Source organism: Scardinius erythrophthalmus (genome assembly GCF_964197995.2).
Source record: "Scardinius erythrophthalmus genome assembly, chromosome: 14".
In the NCBI taxonomy this organism is placed as follows: Eukaryota; Metazoa; Chordata; class Actinopteri; order Cypriniformes; family Leuciscidae; genus Scardinius; species Scardinius erythrophthalmus.
This window is the reverse complement of record NC_138234.1, coordinates 33335630-33360817: the sequence shown is the minus strand read 5'-3', so window position 1 is coordinate 33360817 and position 25188 is coordinate 33335630. Positions and strand designations below refer to the sequence as shown.

The window sequence follows — 25188 nt, the reverse complement described above, 5'->3', positions numbered from 1 at the left end:
GAATAGTGTAGGTTGGCTTTGATCATCTTTTTTGGGGGGGGCTTAAACATGATATATTTCATGTGCTGATACTTATAACTTGAATCAGCAAAGCACATCTAGTGTTATTTTAGGTCTACGATACTCCAAAAGTTACATCTGACAACTCAAGGAAAGTTTTTAAATAAAATAAGTTGAAGTTGATGTTGATGTACTAAATTCACCAAAACTAAAACGGAATAAAAAATTAAAGTTAAATTGATTTTTTTTCCTTATGACAAAAGCACATAAAATGTAAGCATTAAAACTGAGCTAATATAACAATACCAATGAATGTAGTTGTAGACTTGAAGATTATACATGTTAAATGTGTTAAATGTTAAATGATAAAAATCACTGCTAACCTTGTCTGTGCAAAATTAAATCCAATCTCCTGTCATGACCATGTAATAAACGTAAACTCAGTAAGATTTGCATGATGTGCTTAGGAAGTCCAGAAATGCACTGTTTACATAGAGAAAAATCTATTTACAGGAATTATGTCAGTAACAACAGACAAATGAGCACAGTTGTTGTGTTCTGGATTTGTTTACAGTATCAGCCCTTAAATTATGCACCGGCTCTGTATATGAGCATGTTTGTGTGTCTCAGAGGTTAGAGTATCTTGTGACAGAGTGTGTCCATCAAACCCTGTGTGGATCAAAACATGTCAAATGTAACTGATACCACAGGACATAATATCCATTGATTTAGAGGATGTAGTTCCGGTTATCGTCTTCCTCAATTGTGCTTTCGGATCATATTGAGATGTATCAAATGTTTACTTGCTGAGATTGTTGCGTTATGTAGCAGTGCTTCATATTGCAAGTCTTACACTTAAAAGCAAAAATAGATTCTGTCATGTTATTCCAAACCAGTTTGACTTTCTTTCTTCTGTGCAAAATCAAAGAAGATATTTCAAGAATCTCTCAGCTGTTTCTGTGGATACAATGGAAGTCAATGGGGTCCAAAAATGTCACGCTCCAAAAAGGTAGCGTAAAAGTGAACCATAGAACTTTCATTCAAGTCTTCTGATTCACTTTGTATGATGGATACAGCAAATATAAGTAGTTATTAATTCACAAATCAATTCAGAGCCCCAAATCAAATATGGCAGCATGTTAGCGACATCAAACCCCATTGGTACTTGGGTAATGGCATTAAGTCACGTGGCATGCAGGATTACTTTTACACTTCCTTTTATGTCCTTTATGGAGCTTCAAAATTTTGTGTCCCAATTTATAACACAGACAAAAATAACAAACATTCCGCAGAAAAAAGAAAACCAAACCGGTATTGACAATCATCCGACTTTCAGAAAATAATGACAGCATTTTTTTTTATTTTTGGGTGAACTATTCATTTAAAGTATCATAAAAGTAGCATATGACTTGTGTAAGTCTTCTAAAATCATAAAATAACTTTGTTGAATGCCGCATTTGGACATTTGGTCACTAAGGTGAACCCAAGAAACCAAATCATTTTCAAGAAAGAATCATTCTGGGGTGCATTTCCCGTACAACGACGTAACTCGCCGCTTAACTACAATAGTACGATGCATTGTTAAAGAAATCAACTAGCTAGTCGCGACTGTTTCCCAAAACCGTATTGTCGCAAAGTGGTCGTTCAACCACGTTGATGATGTCACGCAGGTGTTGGAGTAATAACTTCTTTTAATGAAACTGTTTGAGATCGAATTAATGCTAGATGTTTTGCTATAAATTACAGACATGGCATCTGAGGACTATTTCTCATTTTTCTCAGTTATTTTGCTTTATTTCCAGATTCAATCATAGGCTCGTTCTTACATAGTAGAGCACGTTCACACATGCGTTCAAAAACACTGCTTTAAATCTCTTGACAAACTAAAAGATTTAAATGACATTTGTATGTATTCTAAATAAAAGACACAGGTTATCCTTAATGTCAGCTTGCTTATTTGGCTCAAGATAAGGATTTATTGAGTTTATTGGATTTATATCCACATATCATGCAAACAAGAAACTCTGCTTCTAACCACAGGTCAAGAGCTGTCGTTCCAACCACACAAGTTTGCGATGCTGTTTGCGAATGTTCAGTGGAACGATGTTTTCAGGAAACACTGACTTGTTGAAATATGATGATAACGACGGAACTTGCGAACATAGTTGGATAACGATGCTTGTGAATTAGAATCTGATTCATTAAAAAGATTCAGTAGAACAATTCGTACATTGGACATTGCTACTCTAAGCATAAAGGTGATGTCACATTTGCTAAATCTCATAAATATTTTTGCAGGCAAAAAAAGATATTTGATGTATGAATCACAGCTCACACAGAAGTCACTTGCAAACCAAGCAGGTTTCTGTTGGTCAACAGGGCTAATCCACGCAGGCAACTTGAACCCGTTGTGAAATCCGCATGGGGGAATCTTTCGCCCTCATGGGAAATTCCAGATCACTGGATTTGACTGGGTTTTACCCGTGAAATTAGCTAAACACAGTAAATGTGACTGCACCTGAACACTAGCACTGTTTCCTCAACTGGAATGATGTTTCAAGACCAACAAACAATTCAGAAACATCCCGCAATGAACAATGAAAAGGCATTTAGATAAGGTTCAATGTGTTCAATCCTGTTGAACAATTAGCAGTGAAAGCAATATTGATAAAAGCCAGCAGCTCTATAGTGAGGAGGACATTCCCTAGGCGATGTGTAGCAAAGAGAGTCATTTATCAAGGAGACTGCACTAGCCAAATAATATCCCCCATGGTCCCCTGAGCTTTGCCCCTGCAGTGGTAAAGAATGGCGCTGTTATTTGAGTTGACTGGAGGGATGGAGGGAGTGGGGGGTCGTGAAGGAGGGCAAAAGCTAGCTGAGGGGTAGCAGCGCTCAACATGATATCACTGGCCAATAATAGAGTTCAGAACGGACAGGATATCTGTGTTCAAGCTGTTTTTGCCTTTTAAATTAAATGAATTGAAAGTAAATGTAAACTGACTGATTAGATCATCTAGGTAATGGGATCTTATATCTCAAATGTTATGTAAAAGAGCTTAGCTGTTCACAGCAGATCGAATCAGAAGTCATTGTTAGGGGCCGAACTCTGAAGGTTGCATAGTTGCATATGCCGGAATGGGTAACAGGGTTGAAAATGTAACCTAAATTAAACTGTCACTTAGTAGATCTGAGTTAAAATAATGTCAACTTAAATAAATAAATATACTTGTATAAAATAAGAGGTTGAATATGAAGTATGGTTGATTGTTAGGGGTCGAACTCTGACGGTGCATAGTTACAAATGTCGGAATGGACAACAGGGTTGAAAATGTAACCTAAATAAATCTGTTACTAAATGGATCTCTGCTAGTTTGGGACCAATGTTGGTTTCTAGAGAAATAAAGTCCAATAAATTATATACATTGTATGTGTAAACTTGGCTGTTCATAAGATGTTGAATCCGAAATATGGCAAATTTTTAGGGGCCAAACTCTGAAGTTTGCGAAGTTACAAATGCCGGAAAGGGTAACAGGGTTGAAAATGTAACCTAAATTAAACTGTCACTTAGTAGATCTGAGTTAGAATAAAGTCAACTTAAATAAATAAATATACTTATATATAATAAGAGGTTGAATCTGAAGTATGGCTGATTGTTAGGGGTCGAACTCTGACGGTGCGTAGTTACATATGCCGTAATGAGTAACAGGGTTGAAAATGTAACCTAAATAAATCTGTTACTAAATGGATCTCTGCTAGTTTGGGACCAATGTTGATTTCTAGTGAAATAAAGTCCAATAAATTAAATACATTGTATGTGTAAACTTGGCTGTTCATAAGATGTTGAATCCGAAATATGGCAAATTTTTAGGGGCCGAACTCTGAAGCTTGTGTAGTTACATATGCCGGAATGGGTAACAGGGTTGAAAATGTAACCTAAATAAAACTGTCACTTAGTAGATCTTAGTTAAAATGAAGTCCAATAAATTAAACTATATAAGAGGTTGAATCTGAAGTATGGCTGAAGTAGGGACTGAACTCTGAAGGCGCGTAACAGGGTGGGTAACAGACTTCCAAGTAACAGGGTTGAAGATTTAGCCTTAATTAATATATTGTTTCAATGATCTTAACTAGTTTGTTAACTAGTCCTTGACTTGATGCAGTCAAGTGTGTAAGTGCTTATGTAGGGGCACCGCTAGGGTTTCTGGGCCTCTCTATGCCCCCTTTCTGACCAGGGCCCTTAGAATCGTCCCAACCTTCCCCCTTTTACAGCGTCCCTGTGTTTATGTAAATGCCAGAATGGGTAACAGGGTTGAAAATGTAACCTGAATTATTCTGTCACTTAGTAGAGCTTAGCTAGTTTGGTACTAAATGTTGGTTTATACAAAAACAATGTCCATTAAATTAAATGTATGTTTCAGTGTAAACTTAGCTGTTCGTAAGAGGTCAAATCCGAAGTATGCCTGATTGTTAGCGGCCGAACTCTGAAAGTGCGTAACAGGGTTTCAAGTAACAGGGTTGAAGATTTAGCCTTAATTAATATATTGTGTCGATGATCTTAACTAGTTTGTTGCTGGATTTTGTTGTCTACAAAAACAAAGTCCAATAAAATATTTGTTTATTTTTAATGAGTTCATGTTCTTCTTGCCATGATGTAAAAATTTTCCATTTTTCTAGTAAATAGTTAAATGTATTTGTTCTCCACCAGGATTCAGACTGACCAGATTTTCTGCTATTGTCAATAAAAAAAAAAAGATTTGCAACAAATGACCATAAAAAAAAAAAAGATTTGCAACAAATGACCATAAAAGTTACTAAGAAGGATTTTAATAATCAAAACTGTTTTTGTTTAACACACCAACAAATCAGACTTTTTTAGACCCCAATTGTAGTCATTAACCCTGGTGGATAAAATTAAATCTACTAAGCCTTTAAACTTGTAAAACTGTTAATTGTTCTAATGGTTTACAGTAATATTTCAGATCTGTTTCCCTGAGAAGAAAAGTCAAATCCATCTCAAAGGTTACTTGTTAATTAAATTCTAAAAATAAAAGTTTTATTTTTTTTGGTCAAACTAATGCTTATTTTACTAATACATTTTCTCAAGATTGCTTAAGCTTCATAATGAACCTCTGTAGATGCATGAATTACATGTAGACACTTTATTACCACAGAACTGTGCTGGTGGAAATTAACATCTACTGGTTATGTATACTGACAAGCTATTAGCTTCTTTTTCAAGCACTCAAAGAAAGTGTGGAGATGAATAGCAGATTAAGAGATCAAGCTGCTTTTGTGTCCAATTTTCCACATTAATGGTCCCAGTGTTGGCCGCAGATGCTGGACTAATTAAAGGATTAAAGGAGTCACCTTATTCACTGCCCTGATTGGTCACACCTGGGCTCTTTTCCACAATAGTGCCATTACAGCCCGTGTCCCAGGTGACATCAGTGTACATGTGTGCAAATGTATATTTCCACTACAAAAGGGGCAGTCTGTCAGCGTTCACCTCTTAACAATGAGCGTAACCCTCCTTTGCATGCACAAATTATAGCCTTTTATGGATTTTTATTTCTATTTCTTAAGGTTTATATTTATTCAGGCCTGTGTGCTGGTGTCCAGACAGAGTAGAGCTACATTAATCTCATGGTTGTCAGGGACAAACTATTGAGGCATTAATAAGATCTCCTTTTGAAATGCGCAAACTGAATTATAAAAAATCTATAGTTATTGTCCACCTCTTTTCATTTCCATTTATGATTTGTTCCCTCTATACCATATCAAATTTCTTTTCTGTTCAACCCTCATTGAGTATTAATACATTTATTAATATATATAGGGTTGCATATTATATATAATCACAGGGTGTAACAGGGTTGAAAACATCTAAACTAAGCTAATTTGGGGCCAAATTTTGGCTTGTAGTTTACCAAGAGTTAAGAAAATATTAGTTTGGTAATTTTTCTTAAATAACTTTGCGATAAATTTGGTAACAGGGTTGACAAATGCGGTCATTACTACACATAGTAAATTTATAAACTAATTATTTCCTTTAACAATTTTTATTTTTTAAAACTACAGCTCATTGGGGTGATTAGCGATTTTAAGGAATGCATTCGTTGTACGAAAAACTGAAAAAGGTCAAGACCGTTATTCATTTTAAATTAATTTATTCATTCATTTTTCACGTTAAACATTTTAAAAATGCATTTATTAACGCTTATATAACGAAGAGAAAAAAATAATAAAACCTGGACATTTTGAACATTTAGACAACTTTCAAAAATAATGTTAAATAACATTAACAAAACTTTCTTAGATCATAAACGTGTTAGCTGGATAATCATATAATTTTTATTATGCTATTACTGTATTATAATTAATTGTACTGTATATGAAGGGTGCACGAAGTTTCCATTCCCTATGAGTGTTGTATGACTTTTAAGCACATTGTAAAGAGATTTCTGCAGTTGATTCATTAACTCATTGACATAGGTATTTAAAACGATGGACAAGTTACAATTCATATTTCGTTTGTGATTAACAATTTCTCTTTCTTTTTGCTTTTAAAGGGACTTGAACACAAACAACCTCACACATATCGGCAAGGATGACTTCGCTGGCCTCAAGCACCTCCGGATTTTGTGAGCTTTACTTTTTACAATCTTATTTCTAATGTATTTTCTAATTTATAGAGTTTCAAACGTTTAAATAGACATTTAGAAATGCCACAAAGAGGAAGAAGAAGCAGACAAGAGCACATTTAACATGTAAACAACAATTAACAAGCAAACAGTTTTATTGTATTTTAATTACAGTTTGTATGCTGTTAGTGGGTGGAATCTGTGGCCTTTCTTTACTCTCCCCCATCCTCCACTATGAACTGAATATCTTTTTAACTTTCACTATGCATTACTTTATCAATCTGTACAGGCACCTCATGGACAACCAGATTGTCTCTATTGATAGAGGAGCCTTCAGTGATCTGAAGGAATTGGACAGGCTGTGAGTTTAAAGTCACATATTTTCATTCTCTCTGTAATACAGTATTCTGTTTCAAAGGCTTTGATATTATAATTATAGCGTTTAACCCTCAGGTTATGTTGAAATTGGCTAATATTTGGGCTCCCAGAAACCCCAGTGGTGTATGTGTCAAATTAATCATAGTCATTTTTTTTTTAAATTAACCTTCATTTTATATATATATATATATATATATATATATATATATATAGAGAGAGAGAGAGAGAGAGAGAGAGAGAGAGAGAGAGAGAGAGAGAGAGAGAGAGAGAGAGAGAGAGAGAGAGAGAGAGAGAGAGAGAGAGAGAGACCAGGTTAAGAATATCTAAACTAAGCTGGTTTTGCCTAATTTCGTTTACCATAAATTTCTTCTTTTTTTTTTATTTTTTTTTTAATAATTTTACAATATCTTTGGTAACAGGGTTGACAAATTCAGTCAACACTACAATTTGTGTAACTAATTAGAAACTGGCTAAAAAAAATTTCCTTGGAAAGCTACATCATGTTGGGACAATTAGTAAGTAATCTTCAAACTGGGTTTCCTGAATTGTGAGCCGTATGTCTTTGTGCTTCCCTCAGGCGTCTCAACCGAAACCGTCTCCAGCAACTCCCAGAGCTCCTGTTCCTGAAAAATCCCTCTCTCTCCAGACTGTAAGTGACTATTTCCTTATTAGGAATCCATCAGGAAATGCTTGAGATGGAACAAGCATGCAATGGCTAATTTGGCTAGCTTCTACCAAAACAATGTGTGCCTAAACACCTTTTACATGTTAAACAAAGCACCCGGTATTGTGACTTCCCGGACAATCACGTCTTAATAAGAGCTTAGGTTAGTTAGCTGTGCCTAGGCGAAGAGTTTTTATATTTTAATACAGATACAGTAAAGTCTTCACTCTCAGGGGCAGTGGGTCAGAAAGACGGTTTACCCAATGTTTTTATGTGCTATGTATTTATTATGCTATATTTATTAGCTTATCCCATTGTTAGCTTAGCTAACATGCTAATGCCAAACTCAATTGGAATCAACCCTAGTGAAAAAACTACACATTAGTACTTTTAAAAAGATTACTTGTTACAGAAATAATATACTTTAAAAGAATACTCTTCAATGTGATGTGTTCAAACACTTTTGTACACTTATATGTATCTCTGTATGTAATTTCTTAATTCTATTGTATTCGAAATATGACAATAATCTTGTTAATTCGGCTAGCTTCTACCAATGAATTTGCACCAAAACACCTTTGAGATGTTAAAAAAACTCTTTGTTTAGCTTAGGTTAATTAGCTGTAGTTGGGTGAAGAGTTTTCGTTGTTGAATACAGATACAGTTGGAAAAGTCAGGGCCAGTGGGTCAAAAAGGGAAATATGTAGGAATGTGTGGGAGTCCAGAAAGAGGCGTAATGGGTGTGAACAAATAGTCAGAGACAGCTGTGTTTGCTTGTTATTTGGTTGTTTGTTCATGCCATTTCACACGTTGCCTCATTAGAGAGTTGCCATATGGATGTGGCGCGTTCAGTCAATCTGCCTGCGAACACCCCCTCCCACCCACACATGCCTTTAGGGAAAGATGTCTACTATTATAAATCAAATTCGCAACGTCTTTTTCCTTCGGAGACACTCTGTATGGTAAACCTCGGGAATATTGGTTTATGATAATATGGGTCATGATAGAAATCATTTCTCTTTCCATGTTTGGACATTTCGTGGAGTGCACTTAAACAAAGCAAGATCTAGTTCATTAAAAAAGTAATATTCTCCTAATACTCAAAGATTCATTACTAATTGGCACCTTGCTGGCATTCTCCACGCACAATTAATTACCACAGTTACTTAAGAGAGGAAATAACAGGGGTGATTGCTAATTATGATTAGTTTCAAATTAATATGTAGATTTTTCCTCAATCCTGTCACTGTGGGTAGCAACATTTTTTAATTTGTGCTAACCGGGTGTGAACTTATCTAAGAGTGTTTATGTTACGTACCAATGGCGATGAAAAGAAATGTCATTCCTGTCTCTTCCACCTCGGGGATTGTCTTAATTTGACAGGATACCGTGGCGTGAAGTGCTGCGTTTCAAAACCCAGTGAGCTGCCTATCAAGAGCACTTTTTTAAGACACATTTTAAGGCACAAGAAGTGCAGAAAAATTACAAGTAAATTTCACGAACGATTACAGAGAAACGGCAAGTAAATGCATTAAATGTGAAATTTTGAAGTAGAAATTCTGAAATAGTATTTTCTTGTAAAACATACTCCAATAATCTTTGTTTTGTTCACATACATATAGCTTTCATTTTTATAAGTTTAAAGCATAACAAGTGCACTTCAACAATGTGTCACCAGAGTGGACTCTCTTTAAGCACATTTAAGTGGCCTTTTATTTCATTAATATTATAATATCTTTATTTATTTTTAGGTACTGTTAAGATTTGTAGGAAAGTACAGGTGCGCACTCAATACAATTAAGTGCACTTCTTTGGAAATTGAGGGAATTGATATTTTGTTTTAAGCCAAAATCAACAGCACATTGTTTGTAAATGAGTTTGAGTTTTGTGTGCTGTGTGTTTATGATGCTGTTTATTAGAGTATCTCATTGTTAGCTTAGCAACATGCTAATGACAATCTGCGAGCAGCTCTGTTAGGTGATATTTAAATTCATTTAGTGTTTCTCTGAGTGATGGATGTGTTTTGTAGTGCTAGCAGTGAATGTTATATCAGCGTGACATTATCAAAGAGGCGTTTTGCGTGTCACAGCAGACAATGATCTGTGTTGCTTGCTATCAATTTTGTTGGTCTTGAAGGAGTCATTACGTTGAATGATTTTTCTACATTGTTACATAATGGCCAATAAACGGGGCCATTTCACAGAAAAATTCATGAAAAATTAAGCAATAATGGCTCAATGAACGACTTCTTGCAGTTCACTGGCCGGTCACACCAGATGTGCTTAAGTTAGACATTTGCCTAGTTGTAGCGCAATGGTGACGTGAGGAATTATTTATGACAGTCTATTGAATTATTGAAAATTAATGCACACCCAAGGTTGTAATGTGAAGCAGGGTTCAGTTTGATGTTCCTAAAATGCTCTTGTATGTTGAATATCACTTAACGGTGTGCTATTACGAAACACAAGTTAACAAAAAAATGAAAAATATGTAACAATTTAAAAGATGCAATGATGGGTACAAATTCATTCTCATGCTAAGACATTTTCTCTCTGTTTACTGTTTCTTCGCCGTCTTTGAGCTCTGATGAATGAGTTTTTGCCTTTGCTAACATTTAATATCCCTCAGTAAACAGTGCGTCAGACACAGAAAGACAAATGTAAGAAAGACGAGGACTAACAAAAGAAAACCAGTGTGGCTAGTCGCAGTCTCTTAGATCTCACAATTTGTTGCTCATCTTCCCCTCTCAGGCCTCTATTGTCCTCGTTGTCTTACCCTCTTTCAAGGGCTTTCAAATAAAAGATCTGGAGTGTAATATTTGCAGAGGTTGAGCAGTCTTACTATCCGTAATGTTTGCCTTCACTTCTGGATGTTAGCCAGGTTTAAACCGCAAACTGAACATCCTTGGCAAACAGCGTTGATTAAAGGCGGTTACCAGGAAACCCTGCGCCCCCACTGAGAGGTTATTCTTCCCAGAGGTTTCTGCTGGTTTTTCTTCATTTTTCAAGGATGGATATGAGTGCAAAGTCAGAATATGTTTGAATCACTCTGACGTGATACAGAATTGGCCGTGTTACATGTAAATAATGGAAAGCTGCATTGCATTATCATGATACTTTTGCTGCCGCCTTGCGTTTGGGTTCTGTATATATTCAGGGTTCAATGCAAGTTAAGCGCAAACGACAACAACTACTAACAGCTTTCTCCAGCGCAAACCCTCTTTTGGCATTAAAAAACTGCTGTCAGGATTTATTAAAGACACGCATTGAAAAATTAGTGCTGAAAAGGCACAGTTAGTTTTGCGGCTGACCTTATTGCACATGCATTTGTAGGAGTTTCCCTTTCAGGCGCAACATTTATGGGAGGAGATGATTTAAATTAATTTAAATTTAGATTTTCTCTAGTCTACTGGTATTTGCGGCATTATTTACAGCCCCCCAAAAAGCATGTCTTAAACCAGACGCTAATTTGTGCTGATCTTGGTAGATTACGTTGGTCATTATGGAAATGATCCGGCTGCGTCTGCATTCTTAAGTTTGCTTGTCATCATTAGATCCTGCGCTGGACTTTCCACTCCCGTCTGCACTTTTTTGGTTTTGCTACTCTTTAAAACAGAGTTTTTTTATGTTAACAGATTGGCGTCATTCATTCCCATTCAAAGTGTCAGATTCTAGCTTTTAAAAGGAAAAGTAGTGGAAATCAACATTTTTATGACCATGATTTCGATTAAGATTAGCTCATTTAGCATATTTTTTTAAGTCAGATGAGTTCCTTTAGACTATAGAAACAACATTCAGGGCCCTATTTTAACGATCTAAGTGCATGATCTAAAGCGCAGGGCGCAAGTTCACTTAGGGCGTGTCCGAATCCACTTTTGCTAGTTTAACGATGGGTAAAATGGTCGGCGGTCCCGGCGCATGATCTAAAAGGGTTGTCCCTATTCTCTTAATGAGTAATGGGTGTGTTTTGGGCTTTACGTGCAATAAACCAAACAGAGTCTCATCTCCCATTCCCTTTAAATGCCAGTTGCGCTCGTTCCATGGTGGATTCGCTATTTACATGACAGAATTTGATAGTGGAAAGACCGAAGCCGTCTCCAGAGCGCAAACGGATCTGCTCGTGCACGAGGTAAAAGTGCGCAAGCAGACCATCAACGGGACAAGCCGGATTCCACCATATCTTTATGTACACAATAATAATCTTTTACATTGTAATCCTTTTATTTTAAATATTTGGCATGTTTGTGTGCTGCTGTGTCCCTGTGTGTGTAATAAGCAGAGTGTACGCGCATTGTGGACCCATCTATAGGCGCACATTTCTAACGCGCTCTTTAAATAACAAAAAAAATATTGTGCCATTGACTTTAGACTAGGTTTCAGTTGGTCAATGGATCAGTCTATTTCTGTTCCTCAAAATAGCAACGCACCAACAATGCACCAGAACATACCTCATTTTCAGACCAGCAGCCCATGGGCGCACAAATGCATTTGCTATTTAAACAACGTGGTGCAGGACGTGAAAATGATAACTGCGTCGGGCTGAAACTAGCAAAAAACACTTGTGTTGCGCTTGGCGCTGCATTGCTCTGGGTGTAAGATAGAGCCCTCAGAAAACATTAGCATTTTACCTAAACAGTTTAACTGAACTGAACAATAATCTAACTCAGGGGAAGGTTTGAAAGCTCAATTGAGACATACAGTAAGAATGCGGAGCAGCTTCATCCCTGAATCTCCTGAGGAATGTGTGAGTTTATACCAATATCTCTTGCTTTGGTGTTTTGACACATGAGATTACTGGGGTCTTTTTCTCAGATAGTTCTCTGAGTGGACCTGTAACCAGTGGACAGCCTTTACAGGTCAATGAAATTGGTTGCTCTCTGGAGCAGAAAACATTGCTTACATTAACATGAGTGACAATGACAAATGAGTTTAATTAACTCTGGAACGCATATACAACCGATGTACCAGAAAGTGCACATGTGGGTCAAATATGACCAAATTTAATTTGGTGCATTTTTTAAAAAATAAACCTTTATTTATTTTATAATAAACAACATATTTTTAAAGTGTAAAATAACATATAACAGTATTTTTATTATATTAACACAATCATGATAGTTACATTGCATTATTACATACAGTATATTATATTGATGTAAAATTAAGAAAATTAAATTACCAGTGCAATGAAGTGTAATGCATTAAATAATAATAATTTTGACCCATATATACATTTCAGGATTAATGGGACAAACTGCCTTTTAAAATGAAAAATAGTAACAACATGATGATAAAAATGATCAAAGACAGCTGAAATGAGCTATTTCTGTGATTTCTTTGACCATATTTGCACTGAAAAATAAAAGACATTGGACACATGCCTTTCTAGATCCACATTCATTTCAGAGTTAGACAGCTGAAGGTTTTGTGTTTATTTTTATACTTTATTACGAAAAAAAAGACTCTTTAGTACTATTTGCATGATATTGAAGTTAAAATATTCTGCTATATTTATTAGAATCTCCCTAAAGTTTAACTCTTTCCCCGCCAGCGTTTGACTAGCCACCACTATCATTTTTTATAATTTTCACAAAAAACTTTCATGCATTCTTTAAAAAAAATTTTTTATCAACACTTGAATATAGGTAAGTTTCTTTAAAAAAAAGCACAATTTTTACTACAAATTCTGAGAAAATCACTTTTTTCCCAAATACTTTTTTCCCCAACGTGCATAAGCAATGCTTAATGCTTTATTGAGTGTTTTGATTCTGTACTCTTTCATAAGTTGTGTAATTGCGCCCCTCATCGTAAAACAGTGAAAACATGGGAAAAAAGTAAATATATATGCTCTTATATATGCAATCTCTCATTCCTTCACACTGAATTTCACACTCCATTACAGATTTCTGATCGTGTATCTGGTTCGTTGTTGCTAAGTGGCCTGACCTCTACTGGAAATCGTGCTTTACCAAACAGCGCTAATAATACAGCTAATGCTCAGCGTCTTCTGTTAGCTTTTAGCTTTTTACTGCTTTTTACTCTTTAAACTAAGAAAATGAGCTTTAATGTGCAGAACGCTTTGTTTGTCCTGAAGGACCATGAAAGGCTTTCATCAAATGATGACTGTAGCTTGAACCAATTGCGGGGAACTTAACAACAGTTTGCAATTGCAGCAAAAATCACATGCATTAGGAAAAGGTCACTGATGGCTTTCACATGGAGAGAAAACAGATGAAATGACATTTAGGAATCCAGATGTTCTTTTATTAAATGCCAATTTCCTTAGACAGTCTACAGAACAGCGCTGAGCATGACTAGATATGAAATATATATAATTTTCAAATCCATTTCAAATCCACATCAGTGGGATTGTGTCATGCTCACTTTATTTCTCAGCTAGAGAGGCTTTAGAGAGGCTTTATTTTTTATAGTTAAAAGTCAACGAAGCAGCTGTTAAATCTCAAGAATGTCTCAAACTGTGCTCAGATTTGCCCAGATTTATCTGATATATACTATCACGGAATAGTTAATGAAAATAAAGTAACTTGTATTTATGCTAATTTCGATAGCATGTGAAGGCAGTGTTAAACAATGATCATTTTTATTTGTGGATAAACTATAGGGTACAACAGTGCTAAAACTTTTTGTCGCAAGTCTGTGATTGGTTATGCTGTTTTTTTGTTGTTGTTGTGGTTTTTATTGATGTTTTCTAACATAAACTTGCAATTCAGTTGTATTTTGCCTGAATAAATATTGGTTTAATTTAATTTCACAAACTCTTTTAATTAGGGACTTAAGTGAGAATGTCATCCAGATGATACCAAGAAGAGCATTTAGAGGAGCCACCGACATCAAGAACTTGTGAGTTAAAGTGCACACAACTTTAATAATCTACACGTGCTTCTTTTCATTTTCCCAATAACATTTTCATTTGAACCTTTCACTCATCAAAATGTTTTGTGTGCCTCTGTGTTGCTCTCAGACAGCTGGATAAGAACCACATCAGCTGCATCGAGGACGGAGCGTTTCGTGCCATGAGAGTCCTGGAGGTCCTGTATGTACTGACCTTTGTGTTGTAGAGAAAGTAAATGAGTTAATGCAGTTTATTGTTTGTCAAGTATACATACAGTGTGTATGGATTATATATAACCTGGTTTTTCTTTGGTTCTCCTCCATAGCACACTGAACAACAACAATATCAGCACCATCCCCATTTCCAGCTTCAACCACATGCCCAAGTTACGCACCTTGTGAGTCCAGACCTTTTATTTTCTCACATACAGTAGAAGTTTAAATCAATTACCCAAAGTATTGGTAGTTATAATAGTGATTCTTGCATAATTCGGTTAATGAGGACTAATATCCCTGTTGTTTCCTCAGCCGCCTGCACTCGAACAGTCTGCGGTGTGACTGTCACCTGTCGTGGTTGTCTCAGTGGCTCAGACAGAGACCAGCGCTGGGACTTTACACTCAGTGCAGTTCACCACCCAACCTGCACGGACTCAACCTGGCCGAACTGCAGAAGAAGGACTTCACATGCTCTGGTAAATCTGCCCGCCGCCTCTTTTTAGCTGTTCATGCAACATTTACCTTCCAGGGGTTCGTTTCTATTAAAACGGTTAAATTTTTTTTAAATTAAATACATAAAAAATGTTAAACTTTCTTTTTTTTTGGTCAAGATTTTGACTTTTTGATTTTGACTATATAGTATTATGATCACATTAACAGTGTCTTCACTGTAAAAAAAAGTATATGATCAATAAGTTATGACAACATATTTTTTTACATTGCTTTAATTCATTAAAATAAGTTAAGAAATGTTCAACATTGTTTATGTTATACAAGATTCAACAATTCTTTTTTTAAGTTAGTTTATTGCAATTTAAGTTGAATTAAACATCCAAGTTCATTGTTCTTAAAAAATATAAGGCAGCAACTTTTTTACAGTGTTGGAGACTTTTTATCATAACTGTGTTTTTTATATTATTTTTATATTAAAAATTGAATAATAATATTTATATTATTCAATTTTTACTACTATAATCTCAACAAAGTGTGAAACAATCATAAACCATTTCAATATTTATTATGTGAAAACTATATGTTTTGTTTTACTCAAATTATGACTGTCCCTAATTTGTGGCATCATTTCCACAACAACCATCAATTTAGCTATTTTTTTCAAGTGTTAGTGTTACTTGTTTACTCTCGGATATTTTTATTGAGCATTATTTCTGATCAAGCTGTTATTTTATATAAGAAATGTAATGTAAATATGTAATTTTGTGGCGTAATTTCCACAACAACCATCAACACTTAAAAAGTGTTACTTTTTAATTATTTTAATTGTGTACAAGAAATTACCAACATTTTTTTTTTTTTTTTGTCATTTGTCTTTTTTATATAAATAAAATGCTAAAAATTTCATCCTAACAAAATGGCTGATGACTTAGTCTTAGCGAGACAAATAATTCAGCCATTTTATTACAAAAAAAATTATTACCACCACTTATTATTATCCATTATTTCCATGGAAATGACTTTCAATTGGTAACACTTTACAGTGAGGTTTCATTTGTTAACATTAGTATTAGTTTGTTAAATAACAATGAAAAATACTTCATAAGCATTTATTAGTCTTAATGTTCATTTCATCATTTACTAGTACATAATTTAAAATAAAAGTTGTATCTGAGCTAACATGAACTAACAATGAAAATGTGTATTTGTATTAACTAATGTTACATTGTATTAATAATGCACATTGATTGTTAGTTAATGCATTATACTAACTAATGGACGCTTATTGTAGTGTTACCCACTTTTTGGTTTAGAAACATGATGGTACATAAAAAAATGTGAGGAAAAGGGAAGTTTAATCTCTAAAAAAATACAAAAAGTTGTGCCCCCAATTGAAGAAACTCAAGCAAACATTAAACCTATCAATATTGTGTTTAAGACTAATATATATAATGTTTCCTTCTTTTCCTGAGGTATTTTTGATTCCAGTCCTCAGCCCTGTGGCCTTGCGTCTGGCTCCTGTCCCCCAATGTGCACTTGCAGTAACAATATTGTGGATTGTAGAGGAAAAGGTCTCACGGCGATTCCAGCCAACATGCCTGAAAGTATGACTGAGATGTGAGTGATTTATTTACTAAGAATATTTGAGACGTTTCTTAAGGATAGATGAAGCCTGTTGGGTTTAAATTATTTTTCTGTCAGGGGCAGATACAAATGTGTAGGATGCATTGATTGAGATGCGATAAACTTATGAGCCACGAGAGGCTTGTGCCAGTTTTCCCAAGGTTAAAGGGCAGGTGTGAAGAGAAGTGCAGAAAATTGTACTTAATGGTAAAATCCATTATGCTTCAAATGGCTTATTACTTTTATTAAGCAATGCTCACTAAATAATTACATAATTACAAAAAAATCCAGCATACTTTTAAAAAGAGCACTTATTACGGCAGTAAAGTAATGTTTTTGACACTTAATTGCATGTTAATTGCAATTAAATGAAAATGTATTTAAATTGATATTAAATGCAATTAGCTGCATTTTAGAGTCCTTTTTAAGTACATCTTTATATGTAATTTCATAATTACTTATATTGCCTTTGAATTATGGTTAAAATGTACTGCCAGTCATTTATGGTAAACTAAAATATACTTCAATGCAATTTCTATTGATATTGTATGTCATGCATTTAAATACATATCTGTAATGATGAAGTTTAGTATATAATTTGGTATTTAAAATGTATTAACTTTAAATGTAATATGAAATAAGTACTTGGTTTTAAATATAGTGTGCTATAAAGTTACTAAATTACTAATCAAGTACTTTACATAAAGAAGTACACTTATTTTGAAGTATTGACTTACATACTAAAGTTGTAAGTCAATACTTCAAAATAAGTGTACTTCTTTTAAGAACGACAAAAGATTATTAAAATTTAAAGTAAACATTTGACATTATCACAAAGTTCACTTTTTAAAAGTGCACTTAAGTGTGTTAAGAACATAGGCGGATGGTGTACCAAATCCAGGGTAAGGATAGATGCGCTTCTTTCTTAAAAACACATTTAATTCGAATATCATGAAATGTGTCGCCTATCACCAACCTGCACATCCCAGCATAAACACTCTTGATAAATTATGTAAGGGTTAATGCCCGACGAGGTGTCCATTATCAGGTATTAATGGACGACGGCGAGGCGTGAACCGTCCGACACGCAGCGGAGTCAAAGTCCATTAATACCTGACAATGGACACCTCGAAGGGCATTAACCCGCTTATACCATGGTCACTTACGAAAGAAAGAAATATTTAATCAATTAATAATACTTTAATGTGTTTTAGAGTAAAAATCGTGAGGGTTTTTATTTATTAAGTCGAGCGCACTATTTAATATCTCCCGTATACAGGCGTTGCCAAGGCAAATTGACGGGACGCCTTTCCTAGGTGTACATTATCACTTTTTAATGGACACCCTGCAGCCAATCAGAATCGAGTATTCACCCAGACCATGGTATAATTGTTAATAAAGTGTTATTTGTTCACAAACCGCTATCATTTGCACAGAAAATCAAGCATACTGTATGCGTGATTTGGCATGGCAGTCAGTTCGAATAATAAATAACCATTGCCTTTCCTAATGCAGCAAAACACAAGTTTTCTATATTATATATCGCCTAAGAAGCGTGCAAAGAGTTTTATAACACGTGCGTGCAGAACTCAACACTGGACAGAAACGTCTTGAGTGGATTCAAACTTAAACATGTCTGATTGGCCATTGCATTTAAGCACTCAACAGATATGTTCTCAACACTGCAAAATACTGTACGTTGTAAATAGAAACCTTTGACGCTCTCAAGAAGAGCGCAATAACTACGGGCCAGATTTACTAAACAGGGCAAGTTAGCGTGAGAGTGCAAGTTCAGCGCATGATCTACTGACGACACGCAAATGATCAGTTTTGGGAATAGTTACTTTTAAAAGTAATGCGATGCAATATTACGTTACTCCCTAAAAAGTAACTAATTGCCATAGGAAATAATTTGCGTGAATAGGAAATTAGGATGTGCACATGAAAGGGTAAGCTACCAGTTTTGGGGAAAGTCACGTATACACTATTGCGTTACTCCCTAAAAAAGTAACTAATTGCATTATTTACATTATGGAGAAAAGAGAGAATTCAGTACTTTAAAAAAAGTTTAAGCAAACTAATTAAACTGAAAAGTAATGTGCATTACTTAAAAAAAAAAGAGAAAAAAAGAAAAAGAAAAGTAACTCAAATACTAATGTGTACATTTATAAAGTAACTGTTACTTTACCAAAAAAAAGTAATCTGCTTACGTAATGCAAGTTACTTGTAAAACACTGTAGGCTACACACTATCAGATTTTAGAGCCAGAACAATTTGTTTTATGAAATTATATTTTAATATACTATTGCAAACTCATACATACATTTTCACTATGCAATATGTCAATATATCTTGACTCTTTAGCTTCACATCTGGTGAGATTTAACCTTCCTTGACCCGCATGGGTGCGATCGATGGTGTGTGTCTTTGGCATTGACCAGTGCTAAAGGTCGTACCCTTCACAGAACAGTATCCATGGTAATAAGGAAACCATGGGGACACTAGTTGTAACCGTGCTAAACTGTAAAGCTGAGCATCTAGCCTCTGCATCCACTTGACCAGTTCTCTGCTTTTCTCTCTTTCAGACGATTAGAGCAGAACGGTATAAAGTCTGTTCCTCCAGGAGCGTTCGCCTCATACAAGAGACTGCGCAGAATGTGAGTGATCAGCCGTAGAAAGCATTAACCACAGTGTGAGCTTTAACACAAACAAGCTTCAAGCTAAGACATTTACAAGGATCACTGTGCGTGCAGTTTTTTTCACAGCATGTAATTGAATAATGGAATAAATTCCTTTAGGATTTTATGAAACAGAGGTTTGTTTCCCCCATTAATAACAGCCATTACATTTTGTGTATTTCATAATTCTGTATTTTACTCCACAGTGATTTGAGTAATAACCAAATATCTGAAATAGCCCCCGATGCGTTTCAAGGCCTGCGCTCACTCAACTCACTGTAAGTGTACATTTAAAATTCCTTCACTTTTTTATTGTGTCTGTTTCATGTGTTTACATGCCTGACAATAGAGGGATGATAATCCTGTTGAAACAATTCAAATACTTATTCTGACTTGAATGATTTTAAATGTAAATATGATTACACTTCCACTTCCTAGTCTAGTGATGTGCTTCCCCATCAAAGTGTTTGTCAAACATACAATTGAACCAAGCGTTGTTATAAACTACAGAGAAAACTGCTCTACGTTGATACGTCTTTAAAATAGAACCTTTTCTTTATAAAAATATAATCCTCTCATCCTCAGTAGCTTCTATTATCTGTGGGGTCCCTCAGGGCTCTGTTTTGGGGAAAGTGTTATTTTCATTATATGTTCTTCCTCTTGTTTTTTATAGTATTTCGTATGTTTTTTTTTTTTTTTTTTTGTGCTGATGATACCCAGATGTATTGGTCTCTAAAATCTGGTGATGATATATCTGTTAAATCACTTTTGAATGTCTAAAAGACTTAAAATACTGGATGAATAATAACTTTCTCCAGTTAAATCAGAAAAAGACAGAAATTATAGCCGTGTAAATAATATAGCAATGAGCCTAGGACCTCTGTCATCTATTCTGCATAGTCATGTCAAGAATCTGGGTTTTATTTAAAGTTTGAAAGACTTCAGTTGGGAAGAATAGTTTCTTTCAACTGTGAAATCTCGCTAAACTTAAATCTGTCTTATCTTTCAGTGACCTGGAGAAAGTAATTCATGCTTTTATTTCTTCACGTCTTAATTACTGCAATGCTTTGTACCCGAGTCGGTCTTCAGAGGGTACAAAATGGTGCAGCAAGGTTGCAATAATATAATATGCAATAATATAATATAATATGCAATAATATAATAATATAATATAATATAATGAATAGTTTTAGCAGTCCAGGCGTTTCACTATATTTAAATCCACATGTTATTCAAACAAGCTGTATGTCACAAAGCAGAAGCAGAGCTAGAAATAGACATTGCAAGAAAATGACCCAAAAACTCGAAAATTGGTGTGCTTTTAACAGAACGAATCAGAAAATTGAGGACCAAGTCTAAGCTCTGATCGTAAACCCATAAACCCACTGCTGCAGAGGCTCATAAAGCCCATAGACATCATACTGTACAATAAAATTCTGCAACAAAAATTGTTGATGTGAACACTACTGGTAATGTGTGATCATACAAGACTGACCTATAAGAAAAGATTTACACTGAAGAGGCAGCAGCATTTGGTGCAAGTATTTCCAAAACAGGAAATTTCATTTTCAACCATTATTTTTTAAGGAGTGGAAAGCCTTCATAAACTAGCAACGACACCAATATGATTAAATAATTTAATGTATTAATAATTAAAATTACAATAAACAAATGCTCTGCAAAGTAATATAGTTCATTATCCTGACTGTAAGATACGCTGCACTTCACACATGAAAATTTAATTTATAATCCCAAATGCAAATTTTCATTATTATTTGCTAAATGAATTGGCCCAGCTGTGTTCACATGATTGTTTTGAGAATTACATATCCATTTATTCAAATCTGTAAAAAACAGCCTTCGTGGGGTGTACATTATACAAGCACTCATGTATATAATCATTTAATCTGCATATGACTGCTACATATATTTTCAACATGTTAATGTGTGCGAGCTTATTAGTTCTGTTGAATTATGCATCATGTTGCACGGAGAGCCCTATGTAAGCGTGTTATGGGAACATCTCACCAGGGGTCTGATGTAGAGAGTGTGTGGTTTTTGTAAATAAATGAATGTCTAGCCTCCAGCATATATATGCCTTACATGATTCGACTGATTGATGAGGATGCATGCGATTCAGCTCATTTGGAGACAGATTCTTAATGTACTGTACATGTTCTTTGTGACTTTTCTAAGCAATCAACTTAACTTTAACTTTAACTTTAACTAACTTTAATAAATTGGACAATAAAATCTCGTAGACTTACGTTTAGTCATTTAGATCCGGTTAGTCTGATTCGTTTCTTCTAATCGGCTCTTCCGAACAGTTCATTTCAGTGAATGGTTCAAAAAATTATTTAGCAGTTCATTCAGTAAAAAGATTTTACATTAGAATGATTCATTCATGAATCGGAAATGATTAATATAGGAGGAAGTCAAATCTAAAATTAGGCTCAGATTAACATTTATTTATTTACGTATTTAAGTATTTAATGTCCAACTCATGAATGTAGTGTATTGTTCTATTGAGTCAGACCTTTTCAATTAGTCATTTGAACTGGTTCACAACTGATTGAACCGTTTCGGTTCAAAGAATTGGTGAGTTGTTAATATGACTCATTATGATGTCTAAACGATTTGTTTATTTGTTTTTCTTTGTGAATTAATCATTCAGATTGGTTTTGTGAAGCTTGTTCGTTCGTTCATTCATTCATTCATTCATTCATTCATTCATTCATTCATTCAGCAATGTACAATTCATGAATGAACTATTCTATTAAGTGAGTCATATCTTTTCAGTGAATCAGTTGACCCGGTTTACAAACTCGGTCTGAACGACTCATTCACTAATCGGTTCTTGGTTCAAGGAATTAGTGTGTTGTTAATCCAACTCTTAATGAGTCTGTCCAAAAGATTGGGTTCTGGGAGTCGTTGACTTGAGAACCGCTTGGACTGATTCAGTCTAATTTGCAAATGAATCGCTCTGACTGGTTTTGTGAATCAGTTCAACTGATTCATTAGAAAGATTTGATTAATTCATGAATCAGGCATTACTTATATTGGAAGAAGTCATATCTAAAATTAAACAAAGAGATGGTTAACATTTAAGTTATTCATTAATTCATTCATTCAGCAATGTCCAACTCATGATTGAATCTTTATTTTGATATGTATCTTCAGTGAATCAGTTGAACTGGTTTACAAGAAATGGTCTGAATGATTCATTCACAAATCGGTTCTTGGTCCAAGGACTTTTTACCAAGGAGTTGTTAATCCATCACATTACAAGTCATACCTGTCCAAAAGATTTGATTTTGGAAGTCATTAGGTGTGTTCGACTTTAGGTGTGTCGAGTACTTTGATGTCATACACCATACATGTTGTCATTCATATTTATGACTTGAGAACCTCTGATTCAGTCTAATTTGCAAATTGGATCGCTCTGACTGGTTTTGTGAACCAGTTCAGCTGATTCATTAAAAAGATTCAATACATCAGAATGATTCAGTCATGGATCTGAAGTTACTTATATTGAAGGAGGAAGTCATATACCAGAATATCATCAAATTTCACACAGGCATAAAAATCAGAAAATGCAAAAATCTTGTTCAACCTAATAGGGCTTTGTGCAGACCTTTTGTGTTTGTGGCAGTATTTAAATTTATGTGTAACCTTGCATCTGTTTTCAAATGAAACATCAGCACTATTGTATCTCATGTTCATGTTTTGTTTCTCAGGGTTCTTTATGGAAATAAGATTACAGATCTGCCTCGGGGAGTTTTTGACGGATTGAGTGCATTAGAGTTACTGTAAGTACTGAAACGTGTGATGTAGATCACCTCTGATGCTTATGTCAATGCAAAATTACCACCCACATGAAAAATGTCATAACGGCGCTGCTTAATGGGCCGTGAATAAGGCAGCACACTGAAACACCTTCATCCAGACAGTCATTGTAATGTTCTAGGTGTCTGTCTTTCTTTCTTTCTTTCAGACTGTTAAATGCCAATAAAATCCACTGTGTTCGTGTCAACGTTTTCCAGGACCTTGAGAACTTATCTCTATTGTCCCTGTACGACAATAAGATCCAGACTCTAGCCAAAGGCACATTTACTCCTCTGAAAGCCATCCAGACTCTGTAAGAGACATTATATAATGAACATTGAAATAAGCACATACTGTATAGTTAAGAGGTTTTGTTGTTCACTTTCTTTTCAGTCACTTAGCTCAGAACCCGTTCGTCTGTGACTGTGGTTTAAAATGGCTGGCGGACTTTTTGCGGTCCAATCCGATTGAGACCAGCGGCGCGCGATGCTCCAGTCCTCGACGGCTCGCCAACAAACGCATCAGTCAGATCAAGAGCAAGAAGTTCCGCTGTTCGGGTAGAATACACAAACACACTGTGCAATTATTTATAAATTATTTTGTATATTTACATTCATTTATAACAATTTATGGGTCATTTTTCGGGTAATTGTGTGGTACTGGTGTCTCCGAACAACACACAAATAGGTTGAGTGAATTTTTACATATTTTTTTTAAAAAGACATGCTTTACCAACAAAAGAAGTGCAACCAAAAATCTAAAATTCATGTAAATTTGAAAAAGGTGTTCGTCCGATGAAGGCCTTGACAATGGCTGAAACATCACACGTTTTTTAATCAGTAGAGTTGGATTTCTTTAAGAGTGAGTGTTGAAGATTTACATAACTCATATAGACAGTCAGATGTTTCATTTCTGAACTAGTCACTGTTGAGTGAATGATTTAATGATTTGCTCATAAAGGCAGTCACTTGTTTAGTTTCTGAATGAATCAGTGTTTTTGAACGAAATAGTTGAATAAATAATTCACTGACTCAATCATAGACAGTCACTTGTTTTGTTTATGAATTAATCAGTGTTTTTGAACAAGTCAGTTAAATCAATGATGCATTGACTCACTCATATAAACATCACTGGTTTCATTCCTGAATGAATCAGTGTTTTTGAACAAATTTGGTTTGTAAATAATTATAAGTAAATATAAGTAAATAATTCAATGATTTTGAATGACAGACACTTGTTTTGTTCCAGAATAAATGTTTTTGAATGAATCAGTTGAATGAATGATTCATTGACTGAGTCATAGCCAGCCACAGATTAGTTCTTGAATGAATCAGCATTTTTGAACAGATTAGTTAAGTGAATGATTTAATAATTCGCTAATAAAGACAGACACTTGTTTCATTCCTGAATGAATATGTTTTATTAACAAATCAGTTGAATGAATAATTCAATGTCACATTCTTATAGACGTTCACTGGTTTTGTTTCTGAATGAATCAGTGTTTTGGTAACACTTTACAATATGGTTTCATTTGTTAACATTATTAGCCAACATTAACTAACTATGAGCAATATATTTGTTACAGAATTTATTAATGTTAGTTAAAGTTAATAATACAGTCATTCATTGTTTGTTCATGTTAGTTCACACTGCACTAATGTTAACAAATACAACTTTTAATTTTAATAATCTATTTGTAAATGCTGGAATTAACTGAGATTAATAAAGGCTGTAGAAGTATTGTTCATTCTTTATTTCATGTTAACTAAAGTAGTTAACTAATGAAACCTTATTGTAAAGTGTTTCCAATGTTTTTAAACAAGTCATTTAATGAACGTCATCATTCAATGAATCACACA

At 34.7% G+C, this 25188-nt stretch overlaps 1 protein-coding gene across 1 annotated transcript in view; it reads left to right on the top strand.

Annotated features, from left to right (window-relative positions):
* slit1b (slit homolog 1b) overlaps positions 1-25188 on the top strand; it is a 52512-nt gene that overhangs the window by 628 nt on the left and 26696 nt on the right. Inside the window, exons 2-14 of the mRNA XM_081384299.1 lie at positions 6570-6641; positions 6931-7002; positions 7597-7668; positions 14472-14543; positions 14665-14736; positions 14861-14932; positions 15063-15226; positions 16676-16820; positions 19412-19483; positions 19711-19782; positions 23242-23313; positions 23499-23642; positions 23723-23886. Of these exons, the coding sequence (XP_081240425.1) occupies positions 6570-6641; positions 6931-7002; positions 7597-7668; positions 14472-14543; positions 14665-14736; positions 14861-14932; positions 15063-15226; positions 16676-16820; positions 19412-19483; positions 19711-19782; positions 23242-23313; positions 23499-23642; positions 23723-23886 (1265 nt within the window). The remainder of the gene's footprint in view (positions 1-6569; positions 6642-6930; positions 7003-7596; positions 7669-14471; positions 14544-14664; positions 14737-14860; positions 14933-15062; positions 15227-16675; positions 16821-19411; positions 19484-19710; positions 19783-23241; positions 23314-23498; positions 23643-23722; positions 23887-25188) is intronic.